This window comes from Propithecus coquereli, unplaced genomic scaffold (genome assembly GCF_000956105.1).
Source record: "Propithecus coquereli isolate 6110/MARCELLA unplaced genomic scaffold, Pcoq_1.0 Scaffold543, whole genome shotgun sequence".
Lineage (NCBI taxonomy): Eukaryota > Metazoa > Chordata > Mammalia > Primates > Indriidae > Propithecus > Propithecus coquereli.
Window position 1 is genome coordinate 608,445 of NW_012151319.1, and position 15,809 is coordinate 624,253.

Genomic DNA, 15,809 nt, shown 5'->3' on the forward strand with positions numbered 1-15,809 from the left:
TTTTAGACAGCGGCTAGCTCTGTTGCCTGGGTGGGAATGCAATAGTGTCATCATAGCTGACTGCAACTTCAAACTTGCTGGGCTTAAGTGATCCTCCCTTCTTTCAAGTAGCTGGGACTATAGGTGCTCACCACCACACCCGGCTAATTTTTAGATATGTTTTTGTAGAGACAAGGTCTTGATATGTTGCTCAGGCTGGTCTCAAACTCCTGGCCTTAAGTAATCTTCTTGCCTCAGCCTCCCAAGTAGCTGGACCTACAGGCATGCCTGGCTGTATATTTTCAATTTGGATATAACAAAATTATCTTTTGACATAATTTTCACTGTCTACTCCCACTTTTGATGTCACTAATCTTCCTGCCACCTAGGATTTGGATATTGACAGTGGGAGCTTTGTTTATGGGGGGTCATCCCCACAGACTGCTGGTACTGGAGAAAATGTAAAGCCAGAAGAAAAGAAAATTTTGAGGGCCAGAGAATAGACGCTTCGGGGGCTTGTACGTGGTTCCATAGACTAGGGTAATCTGGCATCCTGGACAGCATCATCTTTCTTTGCCAAGATCAACTGGAGCCCAGATCAAATCTAAATGTAACCATCTCTAAAATGGGGATAATCTTCATATTTATTTTCTTTTCACAGATATGAATATAAATGAAATTTCATTGTCTTGGTCATTAGGAATTCTCTGAAGGGATGTTACTATGTAAACTGTACGAACTCAGAACAGCAGAGTTCAAACTTGATCAAAGCAAAGAAAATTGTAGAGCAGCAACCCCTTTATGTCATTTTAACCGCTTTTGTATAACCAAATGTTTCTAGTGCCAATCAGTGGGAAAGAAGAGAGCTTCTCTTTTAATTGTTTTAGAGTTTTGTTTGTCTATTTGGAGTTTTTTTTTTAAATCTGAAGATTTATGGAACAATAAATGCCATTTAATGCTGTGTGGTATTTTGGATTTCTCATTGGTTTTAGAATTTATGTAAAAATACTCAGATTAAATCGTATCAAGTTTGAAATTACACTGAGAAGTATTGGTAGTTGATCCCAGTGAAACAAATTGTGGCCTCAAAGCAGCGTGCTACTTTGTTTTTTTAAATAATAGGATGTAGACATTTTAGTATAATAAATGTTTTTAAACTGTTTGGCGGGGGGTAGCCAGGAAACAAGTTTTAAGAATGGTTTGGTTTGGCTCCTGAATGATATTATTAATATACCACAATGCAAATTTTGGCCATGCAAGTGGGCCAACTTAACAGCAGTCCAAAACAAAGCACGTTCACTCAAAAGTGTGAGAGATCAGTTGTAAACAGGCCCCATCTTTTTCATAGTATTCAAAAGTCCAACCTTGTTTCATTCCCCTGGGAGCTGGAGAAGCTTGACTTGTGTGAACACCTCCTGACTAATGGGGTGGGGGCTTCTCTTTCCTAAGCGCACAGCCTGGCTTCCAGAAGCCTGGGTGCAAAAGAGGAAGACCTAGAAAGACAACCAAAGTCAGCGAATTTGTCGAGTGCCTTCCTTCCCCACCTCCAGCCAATTCTGCTTGCTCCTTCCCAGGTGCTCCTCGTTCTCCAGAGTTTCTGGCAGTTTAAAGTTTCCGCTCCCCGCCCAGATTGCTCCAAGCGCAAAGGCGACCTCCTTTTCCTCTTTTAGGGCCCTTGCCCCAGAAGGCAGGTTCAGTCCCCTCCGTGAAGTTGTTCCAAGCCTGAGCCTCTGCCCTTACTCTTCAGGCCCACCCTCCTCCACCTTCGAAGTTGCCCGTCGATGCCCGACGGTCTGGGGATCGGAACCTCGTCCCCGTCTCCCGGGGCAGCTGCTACCCAAACCGTGCAGCGCCAGCTCCGCACAGCAGTGAATCGCCATTCACTCAACTCCCGCGCGGGGCTGAGAATCCGGGAGCGGAGGCGGAGGTTGTTCCAAAGCCTCCGAAGCCCCTGCCCAGCGCTGAGTCCTGCACCAGGTGAGGAGTCATTACACATTAGCGGGCAGGATTAGGCGAATTCACACCAAGAGGTGAATGACTGAGCTCGGGGCCTTCCTCGGATGTTGGTATTTTAAAAGAAGCTGCTTGGTAACCCGGAAGAATATGAGTGGGGGACTGTGGTGTAGACCTGGTTGGAGTTTGGGGGCTGGGAAACTCCCTGTCAGGATGAGGGGCTGGGGACTCCGAATGCTGTGTCTGGGCCCTGCCAGTCCTGCTTTCCCGAGCATTGTTCTACCCGGAGCCCGACGTCCGGCCCTTCTCAGTGGCGAGCAGCACGTAGTAGCTGCTGAATAAATAAATGCTTGGCGGAATGAGAGACGCTCCGCGTCCCCTCCGGACGGATCCAGGGCCTAGGAAAGTCTGGCCTCTGGCCCGCTGCGTGGGCTCCCTCCAGCGTGGCCGCCCACACCTTCTCGGCCACGGCGGGGCTCCGGGTGGGGCACTTCCCGGCGGGCGGCTGGACGGAAGGGGCTGGATGTTGGCCGCGTCCACGTCCAACCGCCCTCACCCCAGCAGGGCAGGCCAGCGCAGAGCGCCCTCTGTGGGCGCCGGGACCCCGCGGCTGGAGCGCCCCGACGCGGCGGGGGAGGCTCGGTGACTCCGCGCCCCAGGCCCGCGCGTGGCGGGGGGTGGCCTAGTCGCCTCTCAGGGCCAGGCCGGACTCTCCCCCGCGGGCCCCTGGGGCCAGCAAGTTGCGGCGCTCTCGGACCGCGGGACCCGCCTTCGCTTTCCGCCGCGCGGCCCGCGGTCTCCGCTGAGGTCACCGAGGGCCAGGCGCCCTGCAGAGGCCCCGCGGGCGACGCCGCCCTGGACAAGCCACGGACGGGCTTCCAGCGCTTTCGGTGCTTTTCACACTTTCCCACTGTCCCGAACCGCATCCGGGGTCCCGAAGGGGCTCTCGGCGCGGCGTGGGGGAGCCTTTGTGCCCTCCCTGTTTGTTGGGACTTTTTCTTCCGAGGAGAGCTTCCCCCACCCCTTTTCCTCTCGAAAGTCTTGTGGTTTCCCTAGAAGACGGAAAGAGCTTGAGAAGGTTGCGGAGACTTCTTTTTTGCAATCTTTCCCGTCCAGACACTAAAAACCCTAGGCTTTTGGCCGTAGGGAGATATTTGGGGTCAAGGGAAGGGAGAGAGCAATGCATTCCTTCGCCCGCCTCCCTCCCACCTGGTCCCTCGGCTCCCCTCCCCCGTCCCAAGCTCCGGCGGGCGCTCAGGCTCGCGCAGCGGCCGCGGCAGCGGCAGGGTTAAGCCCAGGAATGTGGCGGCGAGGAATGTGCATGCTGATGAGCCGCGCGCGGGGCGGGGCGGGCCCGGGGCGGGGCGCATGCTAATCGCATGCAAATGAGGAGGCCCGTCGCCGCCGCGGCCGCCGCTCCGCCGAGCTTCCCGGATCCGAGCCCAGACGGCGGCGGCACAGGCAGCCTGGGCGCCGCGACCCTCGGCGGCCACAGGGGGACGGGGAGGAGGAGGAGGAAGAGGCGGAGGCAGCAGCGGCGGCGGCGAGGAGGAGGAGGGTTCGATCGCCTGCTCCGACGCAGACATGGTGGACTAAGCCCCAGCGGGGCCGAGAGCAGGGCTTCCTGAGGCGCCTCCCGCGCGTGGTTCCGCCGCGCCCAGCACCCCGCAGCCCCTCGCCGGCGCCCGCGTCGGGGGCAGCGGCCGGGCCGGGCAGTCGCGTTCCCGCCGCGTCCCGCGCCCGGTCCCTATGGAGGCGCCGCTCGCCGGCGAGGCCGCCGACCATGCCTAGGAGGGCCGGGAGCGGTCAGCTGCCGCTACCCCGGGGCTGGGAGGAGGCCAGGGACTACGACGGCAAGGTCTTCTACATCGACCACAATACCAGGAGGACCAGCTGGATCGACCCCCGGGACAGGTGGGCGGCCGGGCCGCGGGTGGGCGCGGGACCCGCCTCGGAAGCGCGGCGGTGGCTGTTGTCCGGGAGACCCGGCCGGGCGGCGGCGCCCGCGGCGCTGGGGGCGTGGGGCGTCGCCGGCCCCGGGGTGCCCGAGGGGTCCCAGGAAGGAGACGCGGGACCGTCGCCCTAGGTGGGGCTGCGCCAGCCGGCGAGGCGCCATGGAGGGGCCCGTTAGAGCCGCCCCTCCCAGGGCCCCTTTGCCTGCCCCCTTCCCGACGCCCCTCCGGGACTTTTAGACGCTCCTGGCCCTGAGGGAAGGGTGGAATTGGTGCCCTGGGCTGGCACTCCACGTCCAGTTAACGGACCTCTAAGGGGCTACCTGGGCCCTGTCCCAGGCTAGCCTCCCCCTAAAGTTGGCCAAATTGAGGCTGGAGGGCACGTTCGGCCTGTGGGAGGCGGGGCTGGGCTGGGCCTCTGAGGCCTGTACCAGGTGGGGAACTAACTAGCCATCCAGGTCACCTGTGGCATCTCTCAGGCCGTCCTTGTCTTCCAGGTCTTGACTTTAAGTTCTTGACCGGTGCGCCCCATCCAGGCCAGAGGTCCCGAGCAGGGAAGGGAATGCTGGGGCCTGGGAGTGGGTGTAACTGGCTTTGCCCCTCAGATTTTAGAAACGCTTGTTTTGAGGTTTTACTACCTGCTGTTAGTCTTCACCTGAAAACTTGAACTGACTCTCAGATCCTGAACGCGGGCAGATTCTGTTTGGAAGTATGAAGTGGTGAAATGAATTGGGTATTGAGGAACTCTGACTTGAGCTTAGCCTCGTTTGTTTTTTTAGTTCTCAACGCACACATTTTATTCCCGCCTGGAGGTGAAGAGGAGAAGCGTAACAAAATCATCTCTGAAATTCGGGAGCTGAAGTTTAGCTGAAGGTTCACAAATGTACCTCTATCCCATCTTTCTTTTTACCCTTAAAAGGAAAATTTCTTAGAATTATTATAATAATAGGAGGTATTCCTAACTGTAAATTTAAATAATATATCATCAGGGATAACTCCCACATGTGAACTTTTGTCATTTCTGAAAATTCTTTGCAGCTGTTTATGGAATGTGGCCTTAGGGATTTATAACCTTTTTTAGGTGATTCTGTTAAACATTCCCCTTTTTCTCAATTTGAAGCTGAAACAGTTTCCTGTTTTATATTCTGTTACTTTTGTCCTAAAAATGGTGTTTTTGAAAGCTATTGAAAAGCAGTTATAAGAAAGTTATAAATGACATTATAAATTTATGGAACAATCCTTGTTCAATTATCCATGACGGTATGGGTTTAGGTTTCCCTCCTGAAAAGGCACCTGTGCCCAGGGTTCTGTCTTGCCACGGCCTGGCTGCCTGTTGCTGACCTGATGAAAGTTATGACAAGCATCACACCTTCACAGTCTCTCCAGACATACTAGTTGTTGTCATAAACTTCACACTCCAAGCCAGTTATTTGACTTATGCCATTGCACTTTGAAACTACTTAACAGATAGTAAATGTCAGTGCTGATGGTGTGCACCCAACGGTGGCTTTTAAGGCACCTGTATAAATATTTGACTTTTACAGTTGTGTGGTAACTCTTTCTGCTTTCTGATACTTGGAGTTTCAGGTTATTGAAATTGCATAAATTCTTGAAATATTTAGGCATTTTGGGTTCTCTTCTGCTAAGTTTAGATGTTTTATTATGTATAGTACATTCTCTTTTGTGCTTACCAAAAAGGATTACAAGAATATGTATGCCTGGGTCAAGCTGATGGAAAGTGAAGTAAAATTATGAGATTTGGCTTATCCATATCACCACTTCTTCACAAGTCAAGTATATCCTTTATTTTAAACTCTTAATGGATTAGCAATTATTGTGAAGTCTGTTTTCAGGAAACCGGGTAACCAGTTCATTTGATGGGGACAAATAGTTTTGAGTAAAGTGCCTTATTATTACTCCAGTTTTCCTTGAAGCTGTTAGGTCTTTAAGTATTTGGAGCTATAAATTTGACTAATTATAAATATTTCTGGATCACAGTATTAGAGTTTTAAAAGATATTCTTTGAGATCAGAGTCACCATGATATACTCAGTTTAAATTTGATTTATTTTTTTTCAGGGAAATGAAGTGACTTTAAGTCTTCCTGACTATAATAGCTTAAGCCACGATGGGGGAGGATATTTGGAGTAACTATTAACTCTTGTCAGTTTGGCACACATTTACCAAACCTATGGAAAGAGAGATGTTACACAGGCCAATAGGAGTGTGTGGTGTGTGGATTCTTCTGCAGCATCAAATTACAAATCCTGAAAGAAAAATGATTTGATATATATGGGTCTACAGTACTTTTGAACTATTAAAGCCATTTAATTAGAATGGTCAGGATGATTTACCCAGTCATATTTCTTATGTTATTCTGTTAAGAAAAAGAATTTTGTGTTTCCGATAGTCTATCAGAATTTGTCAGGTTATCTCTGATTATATAGATACTTATGCTGATTTAGTTGGGAGAGAGTGGGGGATTTTACAGGAACATAATTTCATTCAACAAGTAGTGATGCTAGAATACTGCAGTATTATTTTAAAATATATTCAAGCTTTTGGAGGGAGATGACATAATGCATACTTTGCTGGGACGTGATCAAAGCTTTCATTGCTCCACCTCGTATTAACTAAGTTTAGATGAGTTTCTGAATCCCTCTATAAACCTCCATTTTTCAACTCTAAAATGAAGATAATACCATCCGTCTACTTCATAGGGATGTTTGTGGGCCCCAAATTAGGGCCCAGCCAAATAGTAGTGTAGTGCTGACATTTAACTGAATGTTTGATTCCTGAAAATAGTAGGAATACTAGCACATACAGTATTTACTCAGTGTTTATTGTGTGCTAGCCACTGCTAAGCTTTTTAACTGTGATCTCATTTTATTCTCCCATTAGTCCTATGAGGCAGGTGCTATTGTTATCTTCCAGTTACAGATGAGGAAATTGAGTCAGACAAATTGCTGTTAAGTGTGAGCCAGGATTTGAAGCGAGACAGTCTGACTCTAGAACCTGTGTCCTTAATCATTCCTTTAAACTGCCTCGACTCCTGGGCATGTTCAGGGGTCCTTAGGTGGAGTTCATGGAGGTGCAGAACCTCTTTGCCCAGTGTTTATTTTTCAGGCTGATGACCAGTCTAATCCTGGGGAAATCACCCTGTCCGTGATTCCTTGTCCCCCTCCCCAGGAGTGTTATTTTGCAGGTTTACTGCCTCATTCACCTCTTATTTTGCTCACCAGGGACACCCTTGACCACACCAATTGGTGTTTATGGTGGGCCATAGATCTTGGCCAAATGGTCTGGTGCTTAAAAAAAAAAAAAAAAACTGCATTCAACAAAGGAGAAGAAGGTGGGATGGATTCATTGCCTCTTGGAGGATTAGGGGGCTGAGGTGGGCAGGCATCAGAGATGGGGTGAGTGGTTTTACGAACTCCCAGTAGAATTTTGCTCATTTGCTATTCATGGATTGAATGTTACCCAGAGATAACCTAAGAGATTTACCGCCATGCAAAGCCACTTTATGTTAAAGCCTACTGATAGACCCTAATCTGTGGCTTACAGCCAGGGTCAGGTGTTGAGCAACCTGTACCTTCTAACTGAAGAAAAAGAATCTTGGGAGGTGGGGGTGAGAGTGAGGAGGAAAGGGTGCCAGCTGGGTATATCATTGAGGTCAGAGTTGGCTTTCAGCTCTCCACACCCCCTTGGTGGCATGTTATTAGGTTAGGAGGAACTTGGTATTATCTTTTTTTCAAAGTCAAAATAAGTAATTTCTATCAACCCACTGCTAGAATGTAAACTCCTCAAGAGTCTTCATTGCTTATTATTGCTTTTCAATCGGTAGGGGTAAGTCATGTTGATAAACCCTTGATATGGTGCATGACAATGGCATTTTATTTTTGTGGTCTTCAAAAACGTAGTAACTCCAGGCTAATTTTGAGAAAAAAACCTACTAGATGCCAGTAGAGTGACATTCTGCAAAATATCTGATCGGTATGCCTCAAAACTGCCAAGGTCCTCAAAAACAAGGAAAGTCTGAGAAACTGTCATGGCCAAGAGGAGCCTAAGGAGATGCCATGATTACATGTAACCTGGGTGGGATCCTGTAACAGGAAAAGGACATTAGGTGAAAACTAAGGAAATCTGAATAAAGTATGGATTTTAGTTAATAATCTATCAATATTGGTTCATTAATTTTAATAAATATAACATACTAATGGGGAAACTAAGTGTGGGATATATGGCAACTCTGTGTACTAACTTTGCATTTTTTCTGTAAATCTAAAACTGTTCTAAAAAATAGTTTATTTTTAAAAATTTAAAATTTTAATTTTAAAAAATTACAAAAAAAATCACACGAAACAGTTGGAAGTGTTTTCTTTAGTCAAAGTGTGACCATGCTATGTAATTATGGGCTTTTTTCTTCATATGAAAAACGGGTGGGCAAACTGTGGCCCAAGGGCCAAGTCCTGGCCTGCAGCCTCATTTTGTATAGTCCTCCAGCTAAGAATGTGTCTTACATCATGAAAGGGTTGTACACAAACAAACAAAAATAAGAGTATGTGACAGAGGCCAGGCGCGGTGGCTCACGCCTGTAATGCTAGCACTCTGGGAGGCTGAGGCGGGTGGATCGCTCAAGGTCAGGAGTTCGAGACCAGCCTGAGCAAGAGCGAGACGCCGTCTCTACTAAAAAATAAGAAAGAAATTAGCTGGTCAACTAAAAATATATATAGAAAAAATTGGCCGGGCATGGTGGCGCATGCCTGTAGTCCCAGCTACTTGGAGGCTGAGGCAAAAGGATTGCTTGAGCCCAGGAATCTGAGGTTTCTGTGAGCTAGGCTGACGCCACGGCACTCTAGCCCAGGCAACAGAGTGAGACTCTGTCTTAAAAAAAAAAAAAAAAAAAGAATGTGACAGAGACCGAATGTAGCCCACAAAGCCCAAAATGTTTACTTTTTGGCCCTTTACAGAAAAAGTTTACCAGCCTCTAAAGTAAGATGATAAAGTCTTTAAAATATTCTATGTCAACATTTAAAGGAAATATTAATCTTTTATGGTAAAATGGCATGTTTGTCAGTGATCAGTGATCATTTATGTCACCAATAATTTGAACTCTGGGTGCTGTGTAGTATAAAGGTGAATCAGACACGGATGCTGAATTTGAGGAGTTGCCTTGCATCTCATATTACTTTTCTTACAGTGAAATGCAGTATGTTATTTAAAGTTTTCCAAACCCATTCTTCTTTGAAGTGGCTGAACCTGATGGTAGTCGAGACAGGTCCATTACTCTTAAAATGGGAGTGAGTTCACGGGTCCCTCGTCAAACGTAGCTGCCGCTGATACTGTATACCTCATATTTATTTTAACAAGAAACCGAGGGACTTCTTTGGGAACCTGGCTTTGCCATGGCAGGGCCTGAGGTAGAAATTGTTTTTGTGGTATGGAGACAGTTCAACCACGATCTAGTCAGCCAATGACTAGATACTAGGCTTCGTTAGATGATCCTTAAAAAAATTGTACATACAGACATGAGAAAAATAGGCAAAAATGAATTTTTGGAGGTACCATAGTTTGTTTACGGTTTACTGTTGGAAGCATAAATATTATAGTATTATGTTTTGATAGAAGTATTGACTTTCAGTGGGAGAGGGGGCAAGGGCAACATACGTAACCTAAACATCTGTACCCCCATAATATGCTGAAATAAAAAAAAGAAGTGTTGACTTTCCTGTGGCATATTGATAATATTTATAAAATCACAAAGTAGGTGATGCTCAAAGAGAAAATAATTCTGTATATTATCCTTACTGTGCAAAGATAATGCCTGTCACAGTCAAGGGTGTCCCAAAGACTACTGTGTAGAGCTAAAATTTTTTGCTCTGTGAGTGACTTTTTCTGTACTGTTAGCCACGATGTCAGTAAAGAAATCCTGGTTCCAAAATGGAGCAAGGAAATGGGGCAGTCGTGGACTCACAGAGTTGTACTTTGGGAACCATTCTTATGAGGAGTTACAACAGTTCCAATGGAGAATTTGAACAGAGGTGTACATTTAATGTACTTTGGTTTCACTGGGGATAGAGGTAGGAAATTGAATTTTAAAGAAATGTAGGCATTATTTAGATTATGAAATTTGTCATTTTGAACTAAGTCCATGTCCCTGGTATTTTTGTAAAAACGAGTATGCCAGGATTTGGAAGGCAAAGAGGCTTTTCTTTGGTGTGAAAGTTGCTGCTGCACATGCAGTGTTTCTTTCTAGTGTGGCCTGGGTTGTGTTGGTCACCAGTTCTGAATGTGAACAACAGAGGTGAATGTTGACTTATAGAGATCAGTACTATAAACTCCTGATAAAATTGTGACTTAGTAATAGACTGTGGAATATGCTATATACTTTATTGACATTTCTGCATTTTATTAGAAGGTAATTTTATTAAGTAGCTGTGATATTCAATAAAGTTTAAATGTGATAGACAACTTTTACTGCAAAAGATTTGGAGCACGTGCAGTTTCATTTAGTGCAAGACTTTATTTACTTACTCTGCCGTTTTCCTCAGTATTATGCTTTTTAATAGAGATAAATTAAAACCAGTTTTTTTCTTTGAAACCGTGACAGTGAATGAATGTGTGGAATCTGCTTTGTACATAGTATCACTGGGCTATCAGTTTTGTGGATTTACTGGCCTAGGTGTAGTTTTGAGCTGGTCAATAATTGTGTCCACACCACATGTTCTTTCCCTGTGTGATGATTATCAGGGTGTTTGGATTTGGTAGAAACAGATCATTTACTTTCTTCCGTCTTTGCTTTCCGTCCCTCTTTTTTGCTAGATGACACAGCTAATGACATTTCTCAAAGGACGGTATGACTATAAACTGGTATTTAACTTGGCAGAATGTTTACCATAACATTAATGCCCTGGTTTGCTATTGTAGATCCAAAGACTACAAAACTAACTTGGTTGTCTAACTTCCGTTTCAGCCCTTTAGTTACCCCTAGAGGTATGCCTGTAGAATGTATGTAGATAACGTTTTTGGGAGATTTCCTAGTGTCTCCTATGTGGGGAACACCTATGTGTCTGTATCACTAATGTTTTCATGAAATCAATTCTGTGCCAGCTGAGGATAGTGACCTGCTTTGTATGTGCTCCTTTGTGCTTCTGATTAGATTGCCTGTCCCCACGGGGGCACTTAGGAACACTGTAGAGCCCTGTACCCATATAAGTGAAATACAAGCATTTCAAGGACCTGTATAATTTGTCCCGCTTACTTTTACTGACGTGACCACCTAGTCATTCACTCACTCATTCATTCATTCAATCATTCACCAAACATTTATTGGAAACACTATATACCAAGCACATATATATCTTGGGGACACAGCATTGAATGAAATAGGTAAGGACTCTACTTTCATGGATTTTATATTCTTGTTTGTGGAAGGCAAACAAGGCAGTAGTAAATGTGCTGTGATAAAATAAGGTGAAGTGATAACGGTATCAGCGGGAACTACTTTGGGTTGGGTGGTCAGGAAAGGCCTTTCTGAGGAGGTGACATGAGGATAAGAGCCATCCATGTGAAGACCTGAGGGAAGGATAGTCCATGCAGAAGAAAAGGCTGGGCAGAAGCCCTACCTGTGCTTTGCAGGATGATACCTTCTGGGAGTATGTGGCTATTTAAATTTAAACTAATCAAAATTAAGAATTTAGTTCCTCGGTCTCACTAGCCATATGTTAAGTGCTCAGTAGCCACATGTGCAGATACAGAACATTTCCATCAGTGCAGAAAGTTCTGTTTGGCTGTGCCTTCCTAACACACCAGGGAGGTTGGTGTGTTCAAGGGACTGCAAGGTGGCTGGTGTGATTGTGATGTAGAGACAGAGAGGGAGGAGGGTCCTATGAGATGAGGCAGAGAGGTAGAAAGGGGTCCAATCATGTATGCCTTATAAGACCATCAACATTTTAATGATGTCTGGGAGCTATTGCAGAATTTTAAGTTGAACGGAGATATGACGGTGCCTATGGGTGTGTGCATGTATGTGTGCACAATAGAATCTTAATTCATTTTTAAAAGAGATCACTGCTCTATGGAGAAGGAAATGTAGTAGACACTTTTGCAGTGAGATAGTCTAGGTGAGAAACAATCAGAGATTGGTCTAGAATGATGGCTTTGGCAATGGGGAGCAGTGAATGGATTTGGCATATGTTTTTTAGATAAAAATGAAAGAACTTGCTCATGATTTGGATGTGTGAGGCATGAGGAAAAGAACCAAGGATTTGCTGATTTACTGATGGGGAAAGACCAAGGGAGGAATATGGTTGGTTAACGTACAGTTGGATTGGTAATCTGGAATTCTATTTCAGATTTATAGGTGTGAGATGTCTATTAAGACTTACTAATGGAGATATTTAGTAGGCAGCTGGATATAGAGTCTGGAGTTTAGGAGACAGCTCAGAACTGGACGTACTAAATTTCGGTATACATAGATAGCATATAAAGTTGTCAGAATGGGATGAGATTTTTGGAAAGAGACGGAAAGAAAATGTCCCAGGATCCCAGGACTGAGCTTTGAGGCATACCAATATTTTTTGTGAAATCTTGTTCCAGCTAAGATGATTTATTTGTTTTCACTGAGACATAATCTTATACTTTCCACTACTATGCTAAAGATGATGACAGTGAAGCAGATGATGATAAGTACCGTTTATTGAGCCCTTCCCATGTTATCTCAAGCTTCACGAGGGCAGGTACCGTGTCTGTCCTGTTCACTGTTGTGTTCCATTGTTCAGCTCTGTGCAAGCTCTTAATAATTCTTTATTGAATAAATGAAACCTTTGAGAGGTACCATTATTCTCCCCATTTTAGGAAACTGAGGCTTAAGAGGTTAAGTGACTTCACTAAGGGCACAAAGCTGTTAAGTGGTGACAGAACTCAACCATGTCTGTCTGACTTCAAAGCTATGCGTTTAAACTACATACTATCTCTCACTCCTGCTCAGAAAGCCCTTTGGCCTGCTATCTTGGGTTTGATAATCGTAGCTCCCTTCAGGATTTAGCTGAAGTATTATCACTTGAAGCTTCCCTAAACAATTTAGCCACACATAATCTTCCAGTGCCGTAACCTTAATTTTTTTTGTTTTTTAAATATTTTTAGAGATGAAGTCTCACTGTGTTGCCCAGGCTGGTCTTGAACTCCTGGCCTCAAGCGATCCTCCTGCCTTAGCCTCCTGAGTCACTAGCAGGCAAAGGCACGCCCAGCTCCAGTACCTTTATTCTTATGGTACTTGTTTTTAGCATCTGTATTTTTTTTTTTTTCTTTTTTTAAGAGATAGAGTCTTGCTTGTTTCCCAGGCTGGAGTGCATTGACACTATCATAGCTCTCTGGAGCCTCAAACTCTTGGGCTCAAGTGATCCTCTTGCCTCAGCCTCCTGAGTAGCTAGGACTGCAGAGGCACACCACCACATCCAGCTAATTTTTAAATTTTTTGTAGAGATGGGTCTTGCTATGTTGACCAGGCTGGTCTTGAACTCCTGGCCTCAAGCAGTCTTCCCACCTCAGCCTCCCAGAGTGTGGGATTACAGGTGTGAGCCACCACGTCCAGCCGCATCTGTATTAAAACTAAATGTGTATTGTGTTTTGACTCCTCAAATTGAACTACTATTTTTTCGGAATTTATTTATTTTCCCAAACTAGGTTTTAGGCTCCATTTAGTTAAATCATACGTGATATTATTTGTTTATGCCCCCTCACAGGACACGAAACATAATGCCTTGTGCGTGTGGGTTGCTCAAGTAAAGCCCAATTTGATTCTGGCACTTCTGCCTTAATTCCAGTGTTTTATGTATCTAATATGCAATAAATCCTTTTTATCCCTGTCTTCTGACTCTAAAAAAACCTGTCGACCTTGTACCACAGACTCCTCCCAATCCAGGCTTCTGTGGAACATCTCCTTTCCAAGTATGCCACTTACCTGAACCCCTCTGTGCCCTGCCCTTGTTTGAAGACAGGTGGACTGACTATGAAGGGTGGAGAATTGCCAGAGGGATAAAGCTGAGCCCCCTGTAGTTCTTTCTCATTGATTTAAATCCCGGTGGGCAGTCTATTGTCTGAGTAAGCCTGGGTTTCACTGCAAAGATGTAAATCACAGACCTTGATTGGGAATCTTTTTTACCTTGAGTCTTGTAGTTGAGCCTAAATCTTGGGGAAAAAAAATAATCTCTTTCAGTAAATTATCATGTTATAGTTTGCTTTAAACTGCTTAGATTTGGATTCAGGATAAAGAACATTCATTAATAGGAAAAGATAGACACTCAGAGGGAATATGATGTGTTTTTGTTTGGTTTACTTAGGTCATGAAACTTACCTGGAAGTATATAAGCAGTCACTAAAATGGTGGTCAAAGAAGACTCTTTTCATTTGTACGTTCTTTATCCTGTCACAGGTTGTTGATCTTTTTATGTCTTTGTAGTAGTTGAACAGTGTGAACAGTGTGTTGTATATCCTATTCTATTTGGGCATCTAGTTTTCTTACATTTTTTTCGACTTGGTTTGAGATCCAAGTTTGTGAATTCTAACTAAATGCCTAGATTATGCATGTGAAAAATCTTTTGTTCCTGTGTTGCTATGAGCAACAGTTTGTTAAAATTAACTTTTTTTTTTTTAGGAAATATGGACAAATATATGAATTTTAACAGATTAAAAAAAGTCAACATTTAGTGTTGTGAGTGTTCTGCCTATAAAATAAATGGTTACTCTGACCATAATTATCATGGTGAAGGGAAGAATGCAGAAGTGAATAATCATCAGACACATTGACAAAACATTCCTAAAATACTATTCAAATGAGGAAAGATGTTCCGGACGGGGCTGCAGCCCAGTAGCCAAGCAGCCAAGCGTTGAGTCCTTTTAGTTAGTCGTCTGACTGGATTTACTATTGTGGCCAAAAAGAAGCTGTGTATAGTGGTTTGCATAGAAAGGCCATGATTTATCTGAAATATCCTAACTTTTTTTTTTTTAAGCCTTGTCTCTCTTCCTCCCTACACAACACTTTATCTCATTCCTAAAGACTTCTTTTGTCCTGATGTTATTCGTTTCATTGCTTTCCACCCTACTGCAGTCAAGATTGTACTGACTCCTGGTGATGTCTTAGACTCATTATTTGATTCCATTATGTGATTTTGATTATACTCCTTTGAGCTATTTAAGCCAGCAGTGTTTACCCTAATTGGTGGTAGTGAAGGACACAGGTTGGCCCATTTCAGTGAAAATCAGGAGCATTGCCCTGGTCCTGCCCTGGAGCACTGCTTGACAGATTTCCATAAATTCCCTCTCCAGAAGGGCACTGGGAATCTGGCTGGACTAGGAAGCCAATTCCCCAGTTAAAGACATGGGGTCCTGGAACAGCCCGGTTTAGAGATTAATAGTGATAATATAATTAATTCTTCTTCTGAGAATACAGGACTCAGTGAAGAGATGCCCTTTGTCCTTTCCCTGCATTCTCGACTCTTCCCCAGCTCACTATTGAGAACAAACCCTGAAGCGCTTGTCTTTCATACAGTTTGCAAGAAAACGTAACTTCTCTAAGATTTTGGAAGAACCTGCTGAGCTCCTCACCTTCAGGAGTGGGTGTCAGACTCCTCTTCACATTGGCTTCTCTATGTAACCATGCACTTTGCCCATGTATGTTGGAAAACAGTGATTTTTTTAAAAAAAACAAAATTCTTATTTTTAATTTGGAAAATTTAAATCGGATTTTAGTATTTTTTGTTAAGATATCAGTTTTAAAAACAGTTATAATTTTAGGATGTTAATTCAAAAAGATATTCTGGGTTATGCGTAGGAACTTAAAATGAGCATGTAGTATTTGAGATGGATATTTATTTAACTTATTAAGGAAAGTTTTTATGTGTAAATCCTGGAAGACCATGCATGTACT

The 15,809-nt window shown here is 44.4% G+C and overlaps 2 protein-coding genes and 1 pseudogene across 2 annotated transcripts in view; 1 reads left to right on the forward strand and 2 right to left on the reverse strand.

The window, feature by feature from the left end:
* LOC105820886 overlaps positions 1-1,975 on the reverse strand; it is a 36,703-nt pseudogene extending 34,728 nt beyond the window's left edge.
* Positions 1,976-2,050: 75 nt separating this feature from the next.
* LOC105820888 (putative uncharacterized protein WWC2-AS2) lies at positions 2,051-2,858 on the reverse strand. The gene is given in 5 exon segments (XM_012657457.1): positions 2,051-2,086; positions 2,088-2,137; positions 2,257-2,350; positions 2,353-2,389; positions 2,422-2,858. Coding segments are annotated over 5 exon segments (654 nt in total).
* An 856-nt stretch (positions 2,859-3,714) lies between these two features.
* The window catches only part of WWC2 (WW and C2 domain containing 2), a 197,905-nt gene continuing 185,810 nt past the window's right edge, over positions 3,715-15,809 (forward strand). Inside the window, exon 1 of the mRNA XM_012657458.1 lies at positions 3,715-3,846. Coding sequence (XP_012512912.1) covers positions 3,716-3,846 — 131 coding nt within the window. The 5' untranslated portion in view covers position 3,715. The remainder of the gene's footprint in view (positions 3,847-15,809) is intronic.